General features: G+C 45.6%; 2 protein-coding genes across 2 annotated transcripts in view; one reads left to right on the top strand and one right to left on the bottom strand.

Moving 5' to 3' along the window:
- T265_01917 (hypothetical protein) overlaps positions 1-19,237 on the bottom strand; it is a gene marked incomplete at both ends in the record, with an annotated part of 35,329 nt that overhangs the window by 3,238 nt on the left and 12,854 nt on the right. The window contains 11 exons of the mRNA XM_009166043.1: positions 2,718-2,848; positions 6,893-7,077; positions 7,375-7,657; positions 9,650-9,748; positions 10,764-11,007; positions 12,102-12,311; positions 12,970-13,060; positions 14,547-14,691; positions 14,726-14,842; positions 14,876-14,988; positions 15,026-15,192. Coding sequence (XP_009164307.1) covers positions 2,718-2,848; positions 6,893-7,077; positions 7,375-7,657; positions 9,650-9,748; positions 10,764-11,007; positions 12,102-12,311; positions 12,970-13,060; positions 14,547-14,691; positions 14,726-14,842; positions 14,876-14,988; positions 15,026-15,192 — 1,785 coding nt within the window. The remainder of the gene's footprint in view (positions 1-2,717; positions 2,849-6,892; positions 7,078-7,374; positions 7,658-9,649; positions 9,749-10,763; positions 11,008-12,101; positions 12,312-12,969; positions 13,061-14,546; positions 14,692-14,725; positions 14,843-14,875; positions 14,989-15,025; positions 15,193-19,237) is intronic.
- Positions 1,096-11,809, top strand: T265_01916 (hypothetical protein; the record flags this gene model as incomplete). The annotated part of the gene is made up of 8 exons (XM_009166042.1): positions 1,096-1,203; positions 3,096-3,212; positions 3,656-3,740; positions 4,324-4,632; positions 6,269-6,477; positions 7,834-8,012; positions 8,066-8,417; positions 11,702-11,809. The coding sequence occupies 8 exons, from the start codon at positions 1,096-1,098 to the stop codon at positions 11,807-11,809; spliced, it is 1,467 nt and encodes a 488-aa protein (XP_009164306.1).

Here is a 19,237-nt window from a genome sequence, read left to right as displayed (position 1 = left end):
ATATTCCAGCAGAAAGTGCATACAAAACGGTGAACCTCTAACAAAAGAACAAGCTAGGTGCGGGGAGCGTTAGTGTGAACAAGCATAACGGTTTCACCCGAATGATGGTAAGTAGTACTTATCATCCGACCGGTAAAAAACTGCTGGAAACTGATAGATCCTGTCAGCTGCCGGATAGTCGTGTCCGTCGTTACGGCCACTGTAATCGGGCGTCTGGCATAAAGCTGGTCAGAGCAACTATCTCTGTCAGCTTTTATAAGTATCTGAAGCGTACGTGCAGGAATGATTCGCACTTTTCGTGAAGCCGCCGTGAATGACAGTACATTGTAAGCCACTTTATAATAACCAAGGCGTTCTTCTCGAAGGATACTACTTACAAGGTCGAAAACTCTCCAACAGTTCACAACTGTTTGTGTCCTTTTCGGGACTCATGAGAGGAGCATAGTCACAAAAACTACATTAACATTATGTTCTATTTGAACCCAAGCTGTAGGAAATCCGTGAATTACACACACTTGAAAATCAATTTGTTTTTTGGTCTGCTCCTACAAATTGCGTTACTCTCAGTTATTAAATAGGTTTACGAAGGTGCAAAGTTCACTAGAGACTCAGGGATACGAAGATCAAAAAATGCATCCAGGAAGTGAGCAGACCAAACAAAAATGAAGAACGAATCGTCAAACAGACGATGTGAAATAAGCACTGAAGGAAAGAGCTGGGCTGAACTGCCTTTGAAAACCAACTGTGCTTGAAAGGACTTATGGTTGGAGTGATTAGCTGGTTAGTATAGAAGCTGCTGACACGTAGTTAAGAACGTGGAATTAGAAGATCAGTTGACTTCCATATTCATTTCCGTTTCAGTTCAGCTTTGAAAGTCGGTCAATGAAAAAAGCTCTAAATTCGCGTTACAAATGCCCCTACCTAAGATGAGAGAACAGTATCTTATCTGTTGTCCCTATCCTCGTGTCTAGGAAAACGAATGGGTTCTCCTTCAGAGACGACCAATGAGTGAAAACTGGGGAGAATAATGACTGGATTTCACATACCAAGTTAAGTCGTCGTTCAGCTGTAACACCCCTCCGGTGCCTAGCTGCCATGCTACCCGAAGTAAGCATGAGGGCTGGGATACTACCAGGTTGCCCAAGCCTAGAGAGGGGGAGTCGAGAGGCAGAGGTCGGGTTCGAACCACGGACCTTCCGGTCAGTAACTTCGCGCTCTAACCACTTGAGCCATCTCGCCCCACCAAGTTAAGTGGTAAGGCGTAAGAGCAGCTCTATCTTTCAAGTGTTCATATCGTCACGACAACCAAAATGGTATACCGGTTTCACTGTACAGGTAATTTGATGTTGAAGAGTTGCATAACTTTCCTACTGACTGTCAAAAATGCCAATTTCAACTACACGTCCATTTGTTTCACTCACACATCGTCATCACGAGTCCAAATGACCTGTGTTACCTGTGCCCGCAATTTTCCATCAAAATTGGGGGATTCGTACATTCAATTGCCAATTTCACGCCGAGCTGGTCCGCAGCTGAAGCCTGAATTCCCTGACAGTACTGGCAATGTGCGAGACTGTCGAGTGCACAACGTCACATGAAACCATTTAGAATTACCAGATTTATATGCAGTTGATCATTCAAACAAACATCGTCAGTTGGTGATAAGTAAGCATGTTAGCTAGCATTCATGAAGGACGCTTCCAAAAACTATTTGAAAACGGGGAGTGGAATCATCACACAATAAAACACAAAGGTCTCCCAAAATAACGTCAAATCTACGTAGCGGAAAAATATCGACCGGGCGTAAAACAACCACAGCAGCACTGGTTGTAACAACTGCAGCACGTGACCAACAGGAACAAGGATTAAAACAAGAATAAATGCGTGGGATGCAAAATAAACTACCGGGAACGGGTTAGTTTAGCCCAATTGTGTTTACGCAATCAGGACAACCGGATTTGGGAGTCTGGGACTTTAGGGATAAATTGGGACAGTTTGTTTGCCGATAGTCGCCGATGATTAAAAGCGACTGTTCCATTGCCTAAGCGAATACAGTCAGTATTCAGTCAGTAAAATGCAAAAGTATCAACTCAGGATATGGAGAGTATGGGGGTTGCTCTTAGTCATCACACAGAGGCGATCCTTCGTGAGTATATACGCAGCAACAGAAAAATGTTACCAGATTAGTACATTGCGCATATTAACCAGCCAAAGTTCACCAAACACGGATTGACAGTCGTTTGTGTTCGTAATGCAGCTCGGAAACATCAAAACGTGAGGTCGCAATTACCTGAGTGAACCACCCTTGAACGAATAAATCGGTTGAAAAGTCCAGAAGTTCAATTTCGTGCTCTCCACAACGTCCGCTCAGTGAGAAATGACAACAATGGAGATTGTGTGCTGATCACGATTTGTCCTCACCTACTCGTAAAAACCTGACACTAACGTAGCGTCTCTGAACAAGCTGCGCAAAAAGACTGTCTATTATATCTAAACCGATGGAAATAGTGCGAGTGAAAAGATGTCCACATAAAATAGGCTTTTAATGGGACGTGGACAGCTGAGACGATGTTTTTAAATTTTCAAGTTTAGATGTCAGACAATCAAATGAAAGTGGGGCGAACGAATCCGGATGCAACAGAACCTCCTCTATATATTGATCGGGTATCGCGACTGTTGTTCGTTAGGGACGAAAGGCTTGCTACAGCGAGACTTACCGGCCTGGCGTTTCCACACCAATCCGATAGCCTGTGAAGCTTTGCGTAGGATGGAAATTGAATGCAAACAGCACACCGGCGCGTTCAAACGCAATGATCTTATCACCTTCATGTTTACGGCTCACATAGGCCTGAGAAGAAGAAAATAGATATCAACGGTGAGAAATAATTGCCATTCGAATATGCATTGAAATAAGAGTTAGGGAAACCGAGTATCGAAATCAAGATATGTGAGAACAGCTTTATCAGTAAATATAATCACTCGGATAAGAAAGAAACCTGATGAGGGTGAGCACCTACAAGCAATCCTCACCGAAGGTACTTAGATATGGACAGAGATGGACCCGGTATAGTCGTTGACCTGCAACACCCTTCCAGTGCCTAGGCACCATGCTACCCGAAGGAAGCACGAGGGTTGGGATACTGCCAGGTTGCCCAAGCCTAGGCAGGGGAAGTCGGGAGGCAGAAATTGGGTTCGAACCACAGGGCCCTCCGGTCAGTAAATTCGCGCTCTAACCTCTTGGACCAATCGGGAGGCGAAATTGGGTTCGAACCACAGGGCCCTCCGGTCAGTAAATTCGCGCTCTAACCTCTTGGACCATCTCGCCCGGTATAAGACGTCACGCGTCGAAACAATCAATCAACAATATGAAAAGGTGATCGTTTAGTGGGCTTCACTGGCTTGAATCTTATATTCCTAGTCAATACACGCGTCCAACACCGGAAGTAAAACTGTTAGAAAGGTGGCTAAAGGAGGAGCTCAGTAATAATATGCGCAAATGACGCCAAGCCTCCAGAGAGAGGTTTGTAGATAGTTCACAGTGCTGTTGAATGAGCAGGGGTCTTCGGTATAAGGGAAGGGACTGGATCGAAGCGACCGATTCCAGACAAGACGGCACAGATCAATTCCGCTCAATCCGAGATAGCTGTCGTTAAAGCGCGAACTTGCTGACCGGAAGGTCCGTGGTTCGAACCCAACCCTGGCAATTCGGCTGCTCCTGCCTAGGCTTAGGCAACCCGATAGTAACTCAGCCCTTGTGTTCCCTTTCGTTAGCAAGACATCCATACACTGAATGGGTCTTACAAGATAATGACAATTACTGTTTTGGTAGCGGGTTTTCAGCTGTAAAATGAACCCTGCCTGAGATGAAAAGCCCAAAAGCGATTATCGGCTTGACTACATAATGTGGATCCCAGAAATGAAGGATGAATGGCGCTACATTACACAGCTAATGAGCCGCTGGTGGTCAAACGGCCGTGTTGAAACTACTAGATAAAGATCGCGGGTTCGAGACTTCCTGGAGTTTCGCGATGTGCGCACCGACCTTGTTCCTAATAAAAATGGAACAGCTGTGCAGTGCTTCTCAGCTTTCCAGCATATACTGAATCTCCATTGCAGTGCTTTTACTTTTTTAACCAGGGCTGTTAGATAAACGACCAATGAAGTATCGCCTCAAGCTCTAAAAACACACAATCCTTCATAGACTTACGTGCTAACATCATTTCGATAAGCTTTGACCTATTGTGGACTATTCTACAGCAAACCAGCTTGATTAGTGAAGAACGCTAACGCTCCACCGAAAAGAGCACAGGGATTAACCCCAAGTAATGGAGAAAAATAAGGTTGCCCTCTGGGTAAAAAAAGATAAAGATAAAGCGTTCAGCTGTAGCACCCTTCCGGTGCCTAGCTGCCATGCCACCCGAAGGAAGTACGACGGCTGGGATACTGCCAGGTTGCCCAAGCCTAGACAGGGGAAGTCGAGTGGCGGAGGTCGGATTCGAACCGCGGACCTTCAGGTTAGTAATCCGCGCTCTAACCACTTCGGCCATCTCGCCATCTGGGTAATGAAGCAAACTCTATGGAACTACCGACCTTCGATGTCAACTGGGAACGAAATAGACTTTCTAGGTGATGGTTTGTGACTGCGTCACTCAAGTGAATCAATCAAGTGTTAAACCAACACGATTGGTCTTAAGAACAGTAAACTTTAAGGCTTCCAGTGTTTAAGTGATTTGTTCTAGCCCTGACGCTAATGGGACCACAGAGTCCAATGGTTGTCACACGATCCCACTACTGTATGCCAGTTTTCCAAGAAGCCCACTTTTAACCATTTGATCATCGATTTCAAATTCCGCTAAAATGCCCAGAAAATTGGATGTTCGAGTCTATAAACTATTGAAAAGTTTATTCTCATCCAATTTGGTTCATTTTTGAAGAATCGTTACCAACAACGTGTCATGGATAAAATGTTGGTGTTTGCAGAGCCTCAGCATGTCCGAAAGTTTGAAATGATTGCGCATCGGTGTATCCTGACCGTCAGTGAAACTTACTAGCGTAGCTCAATCACGTTGTTTGTCAGTTATCCGTGTGGATGCAAGTCAGTATATACTAATGCGGCCCTACTAATGGCGCTGGAGACCCTTTCATAAATCAGGTGAAGGAACAAAGAATCTATCTTCAGTGGTCTTATAGGATTGACCTAGGCACCTGGAAGTCTCTAACTATTTAAGTGTCGTTCTATTCCCCCCAAGGAAATTCTCCAAAGGAGCCTATTAAAACTTGGCCTGCCCTGAGGAGTCCTATATACGTGTGACGATGTGTTTCACTAAAGTGAATTGATGAAAGCAGGCGTCTGGTGCGTCACCCGAAATAGACAATGACTTGTTAGTCTAGACGAGCTGGCTACACCATGGGACGCATTGAGGGCGGCTTTGGCAGTCGGTTGTTGCTGAGTGCCTAGACCATTCCGACCCCGGCCAGAATAAATGCTGATCGCCTGACATCTGAAGAGCTCCACTGGACCTCAGAAGTGCTACCATCAAATAGTGCGCTAGCCGAATTCATGGTCCCCGGCCACCAGAAGATTAAGAATACCTGTCATTCCGCCGCTTTGTTGGTGAGATTAGTCTCCAGGCGATGGCTGAAATGTCAGCCTCTTCCCTTAAATTGTGTAGACACAGTATTCTATTCAGACAACCAATCAAAGATCACGATCGACTAAACGATTCAGGTTTTTTTGTGCCCACAGACTAAGCTGACCGAGATATATTTTGCCGGCCTGCTAACGGAAAAAAACGCATTTCCTCATAATCTTCCAAACAATACTGTTCTGGACCTTATTCTCCAACGATATTTTCGTTAACAAACAATATTACTAGTCGGTCATGCACAACGAAACTCTTAACAAAATGAAAACAATTTAACATCATCGCAACACCATCTCAGTCAAGCTACAGCCTCATACCCGGTCTATAAGGTCCGACTACAAAGATAACGTGTTCAACAACCTGCACTGGCTCAAATGCTTAATACCGATCTGTGTTAAGAGTTTATGACCGCATACTAGGATTCCACTACAACAGTCTGGGTCGACACACCAGCTGGAGCTCACAACCACGACTAGCAATTACGCCTTCCCTGATATGACGAATGCAAAGTGGAGTGGAACACGAACATTATGGCAAATGACTTCGTGTTAGTTTCGAGTAATAAATAACAATAAGTAGAGTAAATAAATAATAACATTCGTTTAGTTGTAACAACACGTCAGTGCTGAGTTGCCACGCCACCCGAAGGAAGCAGGAGGGCGGTGATACTTCAGGGCTGCCCGAACCCGGCAGTAGAAGTCGAAATGCCACGGTTTGGTTCCAACCACGAACCTTCTCGTCAGTGAATTTGTACATTATCCACTGGGTTACCACGAGATTTATTTTTCCATGGACGTGTGAGCATGCCTTGGAGTTGAGTCCGTCATCAGAGGTGAATTTGTCCGATAAGGGACAGTAAATCGCTTATGTCGTACGAAGACCGTTAGTGACAATCACATGCATCATTCGGACCAACCCTGCTAGCGAGACGTTTGAGTAAACACTTAATACTAAGATACCATGGGCCATCAGAGTTAACCATGTTCATCGAGTGAAGGTGACGATGAGGGTAATCATGATACATTTAACCACCACGAACTGGAAACCAGCACAAAGGTTAATCAAGATATGACGTCCAGCGAAACTGTACCGACAATAGGATAGATCAGCAGCAATCTGTAAGCGCGATTCGCGCCAGGTTATCACTTGGTCCACATTTTTTAAACATCGTAGTACGATTTGCAATCTGATTGTGAGGTTTGCAACGACTCGATGCGCCGTTTAGGGGAACGACCGAGAGAACTGACCTGCGGTGAAGATAGCCAACCATATCGTTCTTCAAGATGTTGAATCGCGCGATCCCAGTTGTTCAGGAATTTGTATTTCAGCAGAGGGTCATCCACAAGGTTCCACTGACGACGCGCATAGTGATATGAGCTGTTATTACCGGCACGTGGGAAGTCAAGCCATTCGGGGTGGCCAAATTCATTACCTGAAAAGAAATAAAATGTGTACACAGCTTACAGTACAGGTTGCAAAACATCAAGTTCAGAATGTAAAGTGGTACGGAGGCTTGGGATCATACAATGGTAATGAAAGATATATATATGAAAACTGTTTAAAAGTCAAGGCAGGTGACAGATACTTTTCAGAGAGGCGATCCATGGATCTCAAAAAAGTCAACAGCAGGTGTACAGAATTTATGAAGTAAATGACGTGCTTGAGGTAAACTGTTCCATATAACATTTGCCAGCGCAAAAACAATTGGTGACACAATTTCCAGACGTACCCATGAAATTCAAGTAGCCTTCACCACCCAATGTGTGGGTGAGAAATCGGATCATCTTGTGCAGTGCAATGCCACGGTCAATGACAAGATTCGGGGGACTTGTTGTGCTCATATTCCAGTACATTTCTTTATCCATCAACCAGAAAGAAATGGTTTTATCACCAACAAGCGCTTGATCATGGCATTCAGCGTAAGCAATATTGGCCTCACCATGCCGGCGATTGGTCAATGCGTGAACGATACTTCCCATACTCCAGTCTTCATCACGAACCTTTTTCAAAAGCTACCGGTGAAAATAAGAGACCATTGGAAAATGTTTCATCCTCAACAAACTGTGATGACCGGCTACTGAGTAGACGTACTTCACAATAAATTAAGACAAAAGATAAACCACCACTGAATCCAAAAGTGAGAATGAAAACCGGACTGAGTTTTATTCAGTGACACTGGCTAGGATAGGTGGGATGTTCTGTACAGTTGAAAGCGTGTTCAGCCGCCCGTTACCGTTCAACCATAACACCCTTCCGGTGCCTAGCTGCCATGCCACCCGGAGGAAGCACGAGGGCTGGGACACTGCTAGATTGCCCAAGCCTAGACAGGGGAAGTCGAGTGGCAGAGGTCGGGTTCGGGACTTTCCGGTCAGTAAATTCGTGCTCTAACCACTTGGGCCATCTCGCCGCCCACACATCAGTACTCCAGCGCTTGGAGTAAAATGCACAGAAAAACGGCTTTCCATTATCAACAGGATAAGAAAACAAATTTCGACCGTCGTTGGGCACCTTTGGTCATATGATCCGAATTTCTCGCATAATGTGACAATCTTCTGCAGACCCTACCTTGAAAGCTGTGTTGAAGCACACAGGACTGCTGACGGAAGACCTGTTGTTCGGGTGGTCCTGCAGGTCATAGCATTTATTGTCTTGACTGGCGTACCTGCGAGAACGTCGTCAAAGAGAATGTGCCAATCCTTTAGATATAATGTGCTGATGCTGACTACCCTCAGGCGGGTTAGCGTACAGCGCTGTGAACCAGATAGAGTGCATGTTATTCCATATCAATTTTGATGGAGAACTGCGCTGAATAACTAACCTTTTGTGCATCAACTGGCCTCAGCTACCATTCTTAGACCAGGCGAAGGCATTAGGAGTACCGTTCAGGTTATGATTTTCGCCTAGTTAGGGATTTGAAGCCCGAAACTTGTCGGATTCCCCCATCGCTTCCGTTGAGCGAATGGTTTGGTGCGCTCGGGGTCTGCTAAGAGGGTGGACCTTGTCTTTTGAAGGTCATAACGTGTTCTGGTGGTCGAGCTTCAGTGATTATACGACCCACCTAGCTGAAACTCAGTTCCGTATTGCTTTATATATATATATGGCATTGGACATGATTCGAGTGAATTCATCAGGCCATCATACAGCTAACAGCATTCGGCTAAACCCGCATCGCGGTGAAAGCATGAAAAAATTCTATTTCTACGCGCAGTTCCAGACATCATCACCCTCTCTCGATCAGTCTCGAGAAGTTGTTGAGGGCAGAACTGAGAAGGAATTGTATCACCTAACAGCAGTTACCAATGGCAGATCCGGAATATTCCAGGAAACTGGAATTAATGCCACCCTTATGGTCATTAGCGTGTAGGTTGCTTCAAAAAAGCCCCCGGTGGCCTTGCCTATTGTCGTGTATCCTGAAGGACTGTCAGGCACGTTACAGTGTATAAAACACCTAAGCGGTTATTAACGTGCTGGTTAACTGCTAGTTTGTGAGCCCATCCGGAGATTGGATACGCGGACTGATCCTCCTGCTCTGTCGTCTTGTTTCCAGGGGTAACACAAAGAAAGAAATCATTCCTTAGTGGAAATATATTAACACGATGGGGCTACAGAAAGCACTACTTGTTCCGATCTGAGGTTGCCTCCAAAATTAAGGAGAGCTTCGATAACAAGCTCATGTGAGATAGCTGGATTGATTTAATGAATAGATACCCAATACAAAAGCGCCATCCTACAAAACTGACGTTATTATAATAGCCGCTCGTTCTAATATTGTATCGAGATAGGCAATATCTTAATGTAGGGTGCTGGCTGTAAACCGTGTCTAGGCATCCCACCTGTCTAACATTTACTGCCTGCACCTTTGGAAAGCTTGTGGCGTAAGGAACTGAGTTTCGGAAGTCTTAATGAATGCTAGTCACCTATTTGTCGCACTATTCTTTACATCATTTAGTTTGATGGATACAGAATACAGCTGACAGGAGGAAGAGGATATGAAAAAGACCCACCTCAATCCACTTATCCGGAATAGCCATTGCTAAACGGTAGTCAAAGCCACCGCCACCCTCGGAGACTGGACGGCATAAGGTAGGCATGCCGCTGACTTCCTGCAAAGATAAGAAGAAACCGATGGGAATGAATGTTCACAAATCACGTAAGTAACATCGAAAATGCACAAGAACCTTACGAGGGACCATAACGTGCATAGAGAACACCAAAACAGTGACATGCAAGTTGTAAAACAACCCGCAACCAGTCGCGGTCAGATTGCTTTTTATGAGGATAAAGATTATTTGGGCTTGGCAGATTGGCTGATTGTTAACAATAAGAAATCTACATTCCTACTTCCATCTGAGTAACAAACAAAACCTTGACAATCGATATCACCCTCGGTACGTGGTATGCCAGCTTGAATTGTAGACAAACCGTTAATACTGGCACCAATTTCAGTGTGTATCGAGGGGGTAGCACTTGTACCTTCTATCTCAGCACTGACCCATATCTTCCCCCAGTAGCGGACTGCATACACTTTGACAGGTTTCTAAACTAAGTGAATTAAATGGAGAGCAACGCACAACCAGGCGAAATGTGGCAGATAAGCTACCCAACGGAGCACAGAGTAGGCTATACCTCTGACCGGTAACCTTTAGCTCCGAGCGGCGCTACACGCTTTCCTTATTTGTAGAATAGTTAATGCTGGGAAAGCGGACAAAAAGTCGAGAGTTCACGCCAAACTCTTAAAAGCTTTACGAAGTATGCAGCAATACCCTTAAAGTCCGCTTATCCTCTCGCGGGAAACAAAGTAACGGAAAACAATCAATCTTCACATCTACTTCCAATTGATTTAGGATTAAATGAAACGGTATCGGGTTTATCAGCATAGACAATTTTCCGAAAAGGACACGCTGTGTTGTGTAACCCGACTAACACAGCTGACGAGCAGTCATCAACAGATAACAAAGTGCTGTATCTGAGCCACCCTCTAGTAAACATCTGGGACGGCTTACGTCAACAATCGGTAGTATTTTTTGTCACCAACAACCGCAGAGCAGGCAATAGCTAAGCAGGATTCGGTAAATATAGGTGGATGGATACATCGCACCGTATATCATGAACACATACCTCCGCTATCGTTATAATGAACGGATACTGTTTGTGCAGAAAGTAGTTGGCAATCATCAGGTACGTCAACGACTCCGTGTCGACCGACAGACCGAAATATTCACCGTAGTGGCCAGAGAACGAGGTCATCAATCCGTGATGATGGTATAGCATGGACATTACCCCGTCAAAACGGAAACCATCGAACCCATATTCGTCGATCCACCAGCGTAAATTGGACAGCAAAAATCGCAGAACCTCCAGTCTGTAAAACAACAGGTAGATACATTGGATGTGTAACAGAAACCCTTCGAAACTGAAATAGCGAGTGAAAGCAAACCAAACTGGATTGCTGAACTAAATCACGGAAGCCCTATTCACAGTTTGTTACGCAGAAGTCCAAGCTTGCCTCAATACCAAAGATTGTGATCCTCAGGCACGACCAACGACACAAAAATAAGCGGATACTAGACTCCACAAAACCTCAAGAGTCCGTAGTTGCAAAAACGCTCCAGAGCGTCCGAACCTAATGGGTAGCTGACCAAATTAACAACCCAAGAGAATGCTCCAGGATCAAACCCGGTTAAGGCGTTAATAGCGATTTATCAGAGAACACATCCAAGATGACGAAAGGATGGCGAGTATGCATCTAGTTCTGAACGTCACGCACGCAGAGGTAGAAACGCATGGGTGAGCTAGCAAACGTAGGTTGGTGGTAAGGAGGACAAACAAACTTGATGAAAACTGTGGGCTGACTGACAAATATGTACGGTCTTTCCAAACGTTATGTCCTATATCAGGTCAAAAGAACTACACTAATCTCCGGACATACCTGTGAAAGCGACGCGTTAGTAACAAATTAGCAAAGAAATTAGTGGACAACCAGGAAGGGAGCGAACGAGGGCAAACCTGAAGAGCGCCAACAAACACCGTACCAAATAAACAAGTGAACACATTAGGGGCGAGAAATATTAGGAGACATGATTAGGAGAGAAAACTTCATCCGTTCCGACACAAAAAAGATCACCAAAAGACTAAGGATAGAACAGAGATCGATAGTTCTGTAGCCTCATATTAAAAAAGGCGTTCAGCCATAGCACCCTTCCGGTGCCTAGCTGCCATGCCACCCGAAGGAAGCATGAGGGCTGGGATACTGCCAGGTTGCCCAAGTCTAGACAGGGGAAGTCGAGTGGCGGAGGTCGGATTCGAACCGCGGGCCTTCCGGTCAGTAAATTCGCGCTCTAACCACTTGGGCCATCTCGCCCCCTATCCTCATATTACGGGTGGGAGAAACATTTAGTATACATCCAACTGGCAAATTGAAATGAAAACCGAAAAACCCAAACGACGGTCACTCACTCAGTGTAATTGAACAGCCTGGAATCCCACAACTCGTGTACACCCCGTCCGCGGTCATGGAAGTAACAGGCATCCGTGCCATCGAATTGGTTCAGTCCATCAACCGTGTTCTTTGACGCATGACTATGCACAACGTCCAGCAGAACTACCAAACCCAGACGATGTGCCTCATCGACCATAGCGCGAAGTTCATCTGGCGTGCCGTAGCGGCTGTAAAAGAATAGATTGAAGATGGGTAACAGAGAGAGAGAGAGAAGCCGCACACCCAGCATCAGAAGAGAAGGCGGGTATGAAGGCTGAGAACAAGGCTGGCTAGCGTTGGTGAATAAATTGTTGGAGCTTGAATACCCACACTCCGCGGAATTTCAGCATCCTGCTTACCCGAAGAAGCAAGTATCCTAAAAGAGCCAGAGAATTACTTCGTAAACCGACGAGATTTCCAAAAAAAAGGCGGGAATAGTGAACATAAATCGCAAGAGCTCTTATCATACGATGTCAGCAGAACCAAGCCATACAGAACAGAGTACTGTTAAACGTCTTGCTGGTGAACGACAGTAGCACCATGAACTGATGCTCTACTCTCGTAAATACTGTGAAAAACAGATCTGAAAAAGAATCGAGTTTCAAATAAGGAAAAGCGGACAGGGGACGGGTCTGGTATCATTTCGATCGAAGTGACAAAATCTTGCGTCTCCGACCAAGCGCGAGGATCCTACTGTGGAAGGCTAACTGCACCCATAACAACGCAGAAAAAAGGACTGTAATCCCCTGAAACTAGTGTTTCAGGCAGCAACGAAAAGTGAAACTTTGGATAGTAGTGGGGGAAAACAGTAAACGTTAGATATGATAGGATCTAAACAGCACTAACCTGGATGCAGCGAAAAAGCTGGTCACTTGATAACCAAACGAGGCGTAGTAAGCATGCTCCATTATAGCCATCAGTTGTAGAGCGTTGTAGCCTGTTGACGCAAATGACATACGATGGTAGTGAATGACATAAAATTGCACACCGTACGCACTTTAAAACCAGGCTCAGAAAAGTGAAGCACCGACTGTCCGCAGGTTCCTTACGCCTGTATTGTACGTTACGAAGTGCTTGAAAGGTATACTATCCAATACTTGACTCTCTCGGGAGCATAACGCATGGACGAAACCAAATATCATCGGCAAAAAATGACACTATCCGTTCTATAATGCGACAAGTATTTTGCCTCCACCTGTATGCAATGCGTTTTCGTGTGCCAAATATCAATCCCGATCAGGATAGCATAGGTTTATCACCAAGTCGGACTTCACATTGCCTGATCAAATACGACAAGCATTTGCATTCAGGTCCTTCTGCCGGGCTGATGGTGAGCATCCCGGCTGATAACAGACTGCACAAGAACCTGGAAACGATGCTATTATTGAAATCCCTAATGTTATCATTCGTAACCAAAAACAGCTTCTGCTTGAATGCCTAATCTCACCACGTGGCTATCTAGTGAACATCATACACGTTTTAGCCGCCAGAGAGACTGGACCTCACCGCGGTATGACGTTTTGTGTGCCTCTGCGACCCAGTGAGTTATACTTGGGGTGTTTGTGCGACACTCACAGTCACTCGTACTAGGTTATGCTTAGAGGTTTGGCCAACACAGTCTCCCAACCCTCCAGGCTGTGGGTCGGAACATGTGTGGCGACTTGTTCCGTAAAAAATGGTAATGCACCTGCATATACCGCCAAACACCGCCGCCTTGCGGTCAGGCTTTTGGGCTCCGAATCAGACGTGATCCATACGAAGTACTGATTGTCTCACAAAGAAAGCAATGCATATTGCCATGAGAAGAAGAAATAAGGATAATCACACACAAATAGCTGTGAAATAAGTATTTAGCAACCAAACATCCGAAACAAATAAACTCTGAAATTATTGTGTAACTAACGTGCTTTATATAGTCGTATAACCACACCCGTTCGCCTATTGGCATGCGATTTTTCTAAATGAAAAGGATGTAGGTGTAGGCACATTATCCTTGATCATTTCCACATAAAACATCTTCACAATAACTCCCTGCTCTCTCTCTCTCCTCTTCAACATCGTTTTTTTCATGGTTGCATGGCAGTTAAGGACCTTCATTCTAAATCACTTCGTTGAAGCACAAGTTGTGGCCATCACCACGCGTGTTCCTCAGCTGTCTGGACCCGGCTGTTTCTTTGCATAGTCAAACTCATGTTGACCTGTCCATTCGGATGTCTCCAGACAGCGAGCAATTCGAACGCTGGCAACTGAACTGTGGAGATGAGGCCGGATAGACGGCGAAGAGACTGTCTGTCAACAGTACTGGATGCGAAACCACATCAAGGTAGTTTGCATTCAGTGTTTTGTTCTGAAGTGAATGCACGTACACATACAAGATGAAAATAGTAAAAAGCAAAGCGGGCATTTTCGGTAGAGAAACTTACCTAGATTCTTTATCCGGGGAAGTATGTTGTCTTTGAAGTGCGTGTACGAGGCAACCTTAGGCTCCTGTGAAGAAATTCCCACATGGCACTCATAGATTCGTAGACTTTTCGGGCGGGGTGGATGTGGATGTTTCAGTTCGTACCTCTAGAGACAACGATCAAATAAGGGGTCAAAATACCTCTTTTGGGTTGTACATAACCTGATCGTAGATCTTATTCTCGTTCAGACAAACTACGTACGGTGCCCAAGGACTGAGACGATCAAGGCGCCGACCATCTTGGGCTACAACCAAAAGCTTCAAGCATTGGATTTTACTGAGGTAGCATACCTTCACTATTGAGAGGTGTGGAATAGCGGGCGCTCCGAACGTGGGCGGTATGGTTAATTCCCACTTACCAAAACCAATGTTTTTGAATGGATGCGTGAATTCCTTCCAGTCATCTGTGATCCGGTTACAAAAATCATAAACATCGCTTACTGAAATCTCCACGGAGGTACAACTCTTTTGCACCTGGAGCCCATTCCTTGCAATAAATGGTGCCGTCGGGGTGAACATGTATGCCGAATTCCTTGTATCCTTGGGTAAAGTTATCCAGGCCGCCTACATGTTCGATCCAGTTCAGATAGTCCTGAAAGCATTTGTACCTGAAGAATAAATAATGCGAAATCGACAACCTACACTTTAGACCACAAAATGGCACAACACAGAAAGGAAATTAAAAACGGACAGACATTCGAATGGAGATCGCAACAATAGAGGAAAACAGTAAAATGATGGAAGTACGTTTCCACAGTTGCGTAAGTGTTGCTGCTGATACTAAGGCTGACTAAGGGAGACTAAGGCTGGTTACGCCATGGTTAATTGCTTCGTGGGTAGGCTGATCTTTGCTGAGATCGCTTCTCATCAACCTTGCGTTTTTGGTTGTTATAGTTTCCCCCGAGTCACACAACTACTATTGTTCACGACTACCAATGAAGTGTGAGCGCGTGTGTTTTACTCCACTACTTGTCCTGATGTATCATACGGAAATCCACAGTGCACCTGAGCGGTCATGGTTATGACAACTTTGGACAGTTCTGTTCAATATCGCAGCCAACAGGCTTGGCATGCAACCACTGTGCTGTTGGCCTGAAGACGGATTTAGGATAAAAAACAAGTTCATAGGATCTCTACCAATAGTGTGTACACTGATGGCGTCTCCACGTATAGCTAAGAAACGTCATCAAGCCAATCGCCACGGTTGGCGAATAGATCAACAGCCTGTTGATCAGCTAACATATCTGAGCTGCTTACGTTTCGACACTGATCGCTGCCTCATCCCGGATAATCAACATATGAAAGGCGCCCCAAGGAACCGATCCAAAGTGGGTATCGGAAATCTTTGACTGTTTCAGAGGTGTTCGCTAAAACGTGGATGAGAAAGTTCTGCAGCATTCATTCACTCATTTTAATTCAACCTTCGGATAGCTTCCATGGAGTAGGGGAAGCAATTTTCTACCCAGAGTACTGAGATCCGGAGGTTACAAAGATTCAAGCTGCTGCAAAGGACAAAAAGCTAAAAAACCTTTTGTGTATATGCATTACGCGTCCAGAATAACAGAATGGCTGATAAACAGGCTTAACAGGTGGTCAATGTTCCTAATATCCTTTCACGATTAGTTTCGTTCAACAAAAATGCAGGCTAGTATTTTCATACTACAATGGTGCGATTGTTGACATCATAAGCTCCATTTGGCAATTGCCTTTTTATTCATGCTGATGCGGCATTCACCACTTGCATTTATTTTTACAGATGACTTACACGTAAAAAATGGACAAACACAAGGTTACAAATTCATCTTCTGAGCCAGGTAGTTGAACAAATGACTTTGTAAACGATATCTAACGCCACAAATTGCTAGTGCCAAGCTCCAGTGGGACGATTAAAACGGACCTACATCGGACGAGCGATGTTCTCACCCCTTTTCTGTATAGGTTTAAGTTAAGACAAAACTCTAAATGAGGGATGGACGTCCTGCAACATGTACAATTCATACACCAGTGTACGGCCGATATACCCTGACTTTTTGAGCGGCAGATGCAAAGAAAACATTCATCACTAACAATCTATCGTAGCAGCAATCTGTTTCCAGTGGTGTCAACTGGCACCTTTCGAATGCAATAACCAACCGTCGGTCCGATATCCATCGGAACCAAACTTGTGACAAGCAAAATTCTCCTCTAGTTGTCTCAAAGTTGCGAGTTGGGTTCCACCATAGAAACTGGTGCAGTGACCATGTATTCCGACTACACGAACTAGTGCATCATCATCTTTATCATCAATTATCCTCCTTAACGGTGAACCGCGAGCAAGTACAGTAGTTATGGCTACCAGTTTCATTCGCTGATGAACTAAGGAGATAAAATTGGACGGCCACGCATTAAGGTCAGTAGCTGGTAAGTGACGCGTGAGCTCAGGAGTGACACAGAACTTTTCAGTGGGGAAGTCAGGAGACGAAGCTATGCGTTGAAGGATACAGCTTGGATGCATGCAAGATCCTGAGTTCGCGGCTGGATCACATCTGACAATATCTCATCTCGGGCTCTTCATATAGCTACGCAGCAGTGCTGCCAGTTTCCTTCCAGTGTCTTATTGGACGCCTGCAGGCATCTTAGAATGATTGTGGCAAGCTAGCAAGAGGTCCTTCATCTACTCTTCTCTTTTTCAACTTTTAACGCTTTAAGTATGATTGAATAAGATTTGTGGTTGTACGACAGTGAAGCACCAGTGTTAAGAGCGACGAAATCCACCAATGTTTTCTGTCATTCTTCAAGCTCCTGATTATCCTATGTTTGAGGGATTTGCGTGAGCCATCACAGTCGCTAGTTGCTGGCATAGCCTTTCTGGCAGCAGTACGATCTGCTGATCTCGAAGATATCCAGTGTTCATTGATTCGAGTCGGATGGGTTGGACAAAAAGTGTTGAAAGCTGACAGCATTGCTTCTTTGACTCGCCTCCATCTATCCTCCAAGCACTCTTCGCCATCTACATGACTGTAGCTCTCTAACCAGATCAGCTCGATATTCTTCAACTACTGAAACTTGTCGAAGTTGATGAACGGAGCTGGTCTCTTTCGGCACGCGAAAGGATAAGCGGGCCAGCACGATGGCGTGATCAGAGTCAAGTTGTGTACCCCGAGAAGGAACGGCAATCCTTAACTGAGGCTCTCCAACGGTAACTTATGGCCATATGGTCCAAGTGAGTCAACGACTGTCTTGTGGTAGGCGGCTTCGAAGTAACCCGGTGTGTGCGTTCGTGTTGGAAGTTTGTACTGGCCAGGAAAAGACGATGATCTGCACACAAATGAAGAAACTGCCCTCCAATGTCCACCTAACCACCACCTAACTGTGCTTCTTCCATATTTAGTCATCCAACGTGGACATTTATATCACCGGTCAGGATTACTATATCCGTCCTTCTTGCCGACCGAAGCAGTCGTGACAGATCTTGATAAAACTCGTCGTTCTGTCTCAGAACTGCTGTTGGGGCGTATGCTGATACACCAAACTCACACCATTTACCGCATCAACCTGCGTTAATCTTAATTGAGCCAGACAACCGCACAGCGCAAAGGCGACTGTTTACTCAGATTCAGTCCAGTAACGCGCATTCAGCCTTGGGGCTGAGTGCAACTCCCACACCGTAGATACCACGGGCCATTGCGTTAGGATCACCGGATGTCCGAATAGTGAAATGTGGAACATATGGGCTCGTCCTAAGCGGCTTGAGGAGCACGACCGAAGTGGGATCTTGAATGCGTGTTTCGGAGACACAACATACATCGATAGAGAGAAAGTAAGGTTTCAGCAAGGGATATTTGTTGACCTATTGGACATAGAGTACGGACACTGAAGGCTACAACTTGGATCAGATTTTTGAGGTTAGTAGATGATTATTTTGGTTAATTTGTCTGGGAGATGGTTGAGATACGGAACAGTGGCTAGGGGGTTGGCAGATGGGTTGGTGGCACTGCACTGTACGATGGGTTGGTAGGGAATGAGGGGGAAGTCCGGTGAGCGAAGAGCTGCAAGGGCAAATGGTGCTTCCCGATTGCCCAGGCCGAAGAACGGGGTTTAGCTGAGACTTTCACTCAAGTCTCATACACAAGGCAGTGGGGGGTTTTGTTCGGGGGCCCTACCCTCAGCGCATGTCTCAAAAGGCTGGACCGCAAGACAGCGGTTGTTAGGGTTTTCTTGGGGGACCGTCCCTGGAGCCAATGATTCAATAGTCTGACCCACTTGGCTGTAAGGGGCCGGCCTTGTACGAGGGCGCAGGGAGTAGGGCAATACTGTCGTGACGTGGCTGCGCACAGTCACAAAGAGACTGGACCTTACCGTGGCTGACCCACTTGTAAGGGGCCGGCCTTGTACGAGGGCGCAGGGAGTAGGGCAATACTGTCGTGACGTGGCTGCGCACAGTCACAAAGAGAGAGACCCTTACCGTGGTGTGACGGTTTGCGCACCTCAGCGACCCATTGAGCTATACTGGAGTGTCCCGGGACACTCACAGAGTCTCTCATACCAGGTTGGTCAATGGTTAGAGGTCTGACGAACACAGTCTCCTGGCCCTCCAGGTTAGGGGTTGGAACATGTGGCGACTTGTTCCGTAGAAATGGTAATCCATTTGCATTTCCCGCCAAACACCGCTGC

This window comes from Opisthorchis viverrini (assembly GCF_000715545.1).
Source record: "Opisthorchis viverrini unplaced genomic scaffold opera_v5_21, whole genome shotgun sequence".
Taxonomy (NCBI): Eukaryota; Metazoa; Platyhelminthes; class Trematoda; order Opisthorchiida; family Opisthorchiidae; genus Opisthorchis; species Opisthorchis viverrini.
The sequence above is the reverse complement of the archived record's forward strand: the minus strand, read 5'-3'. Positions and strand labels throughout refer to the sequence as shown.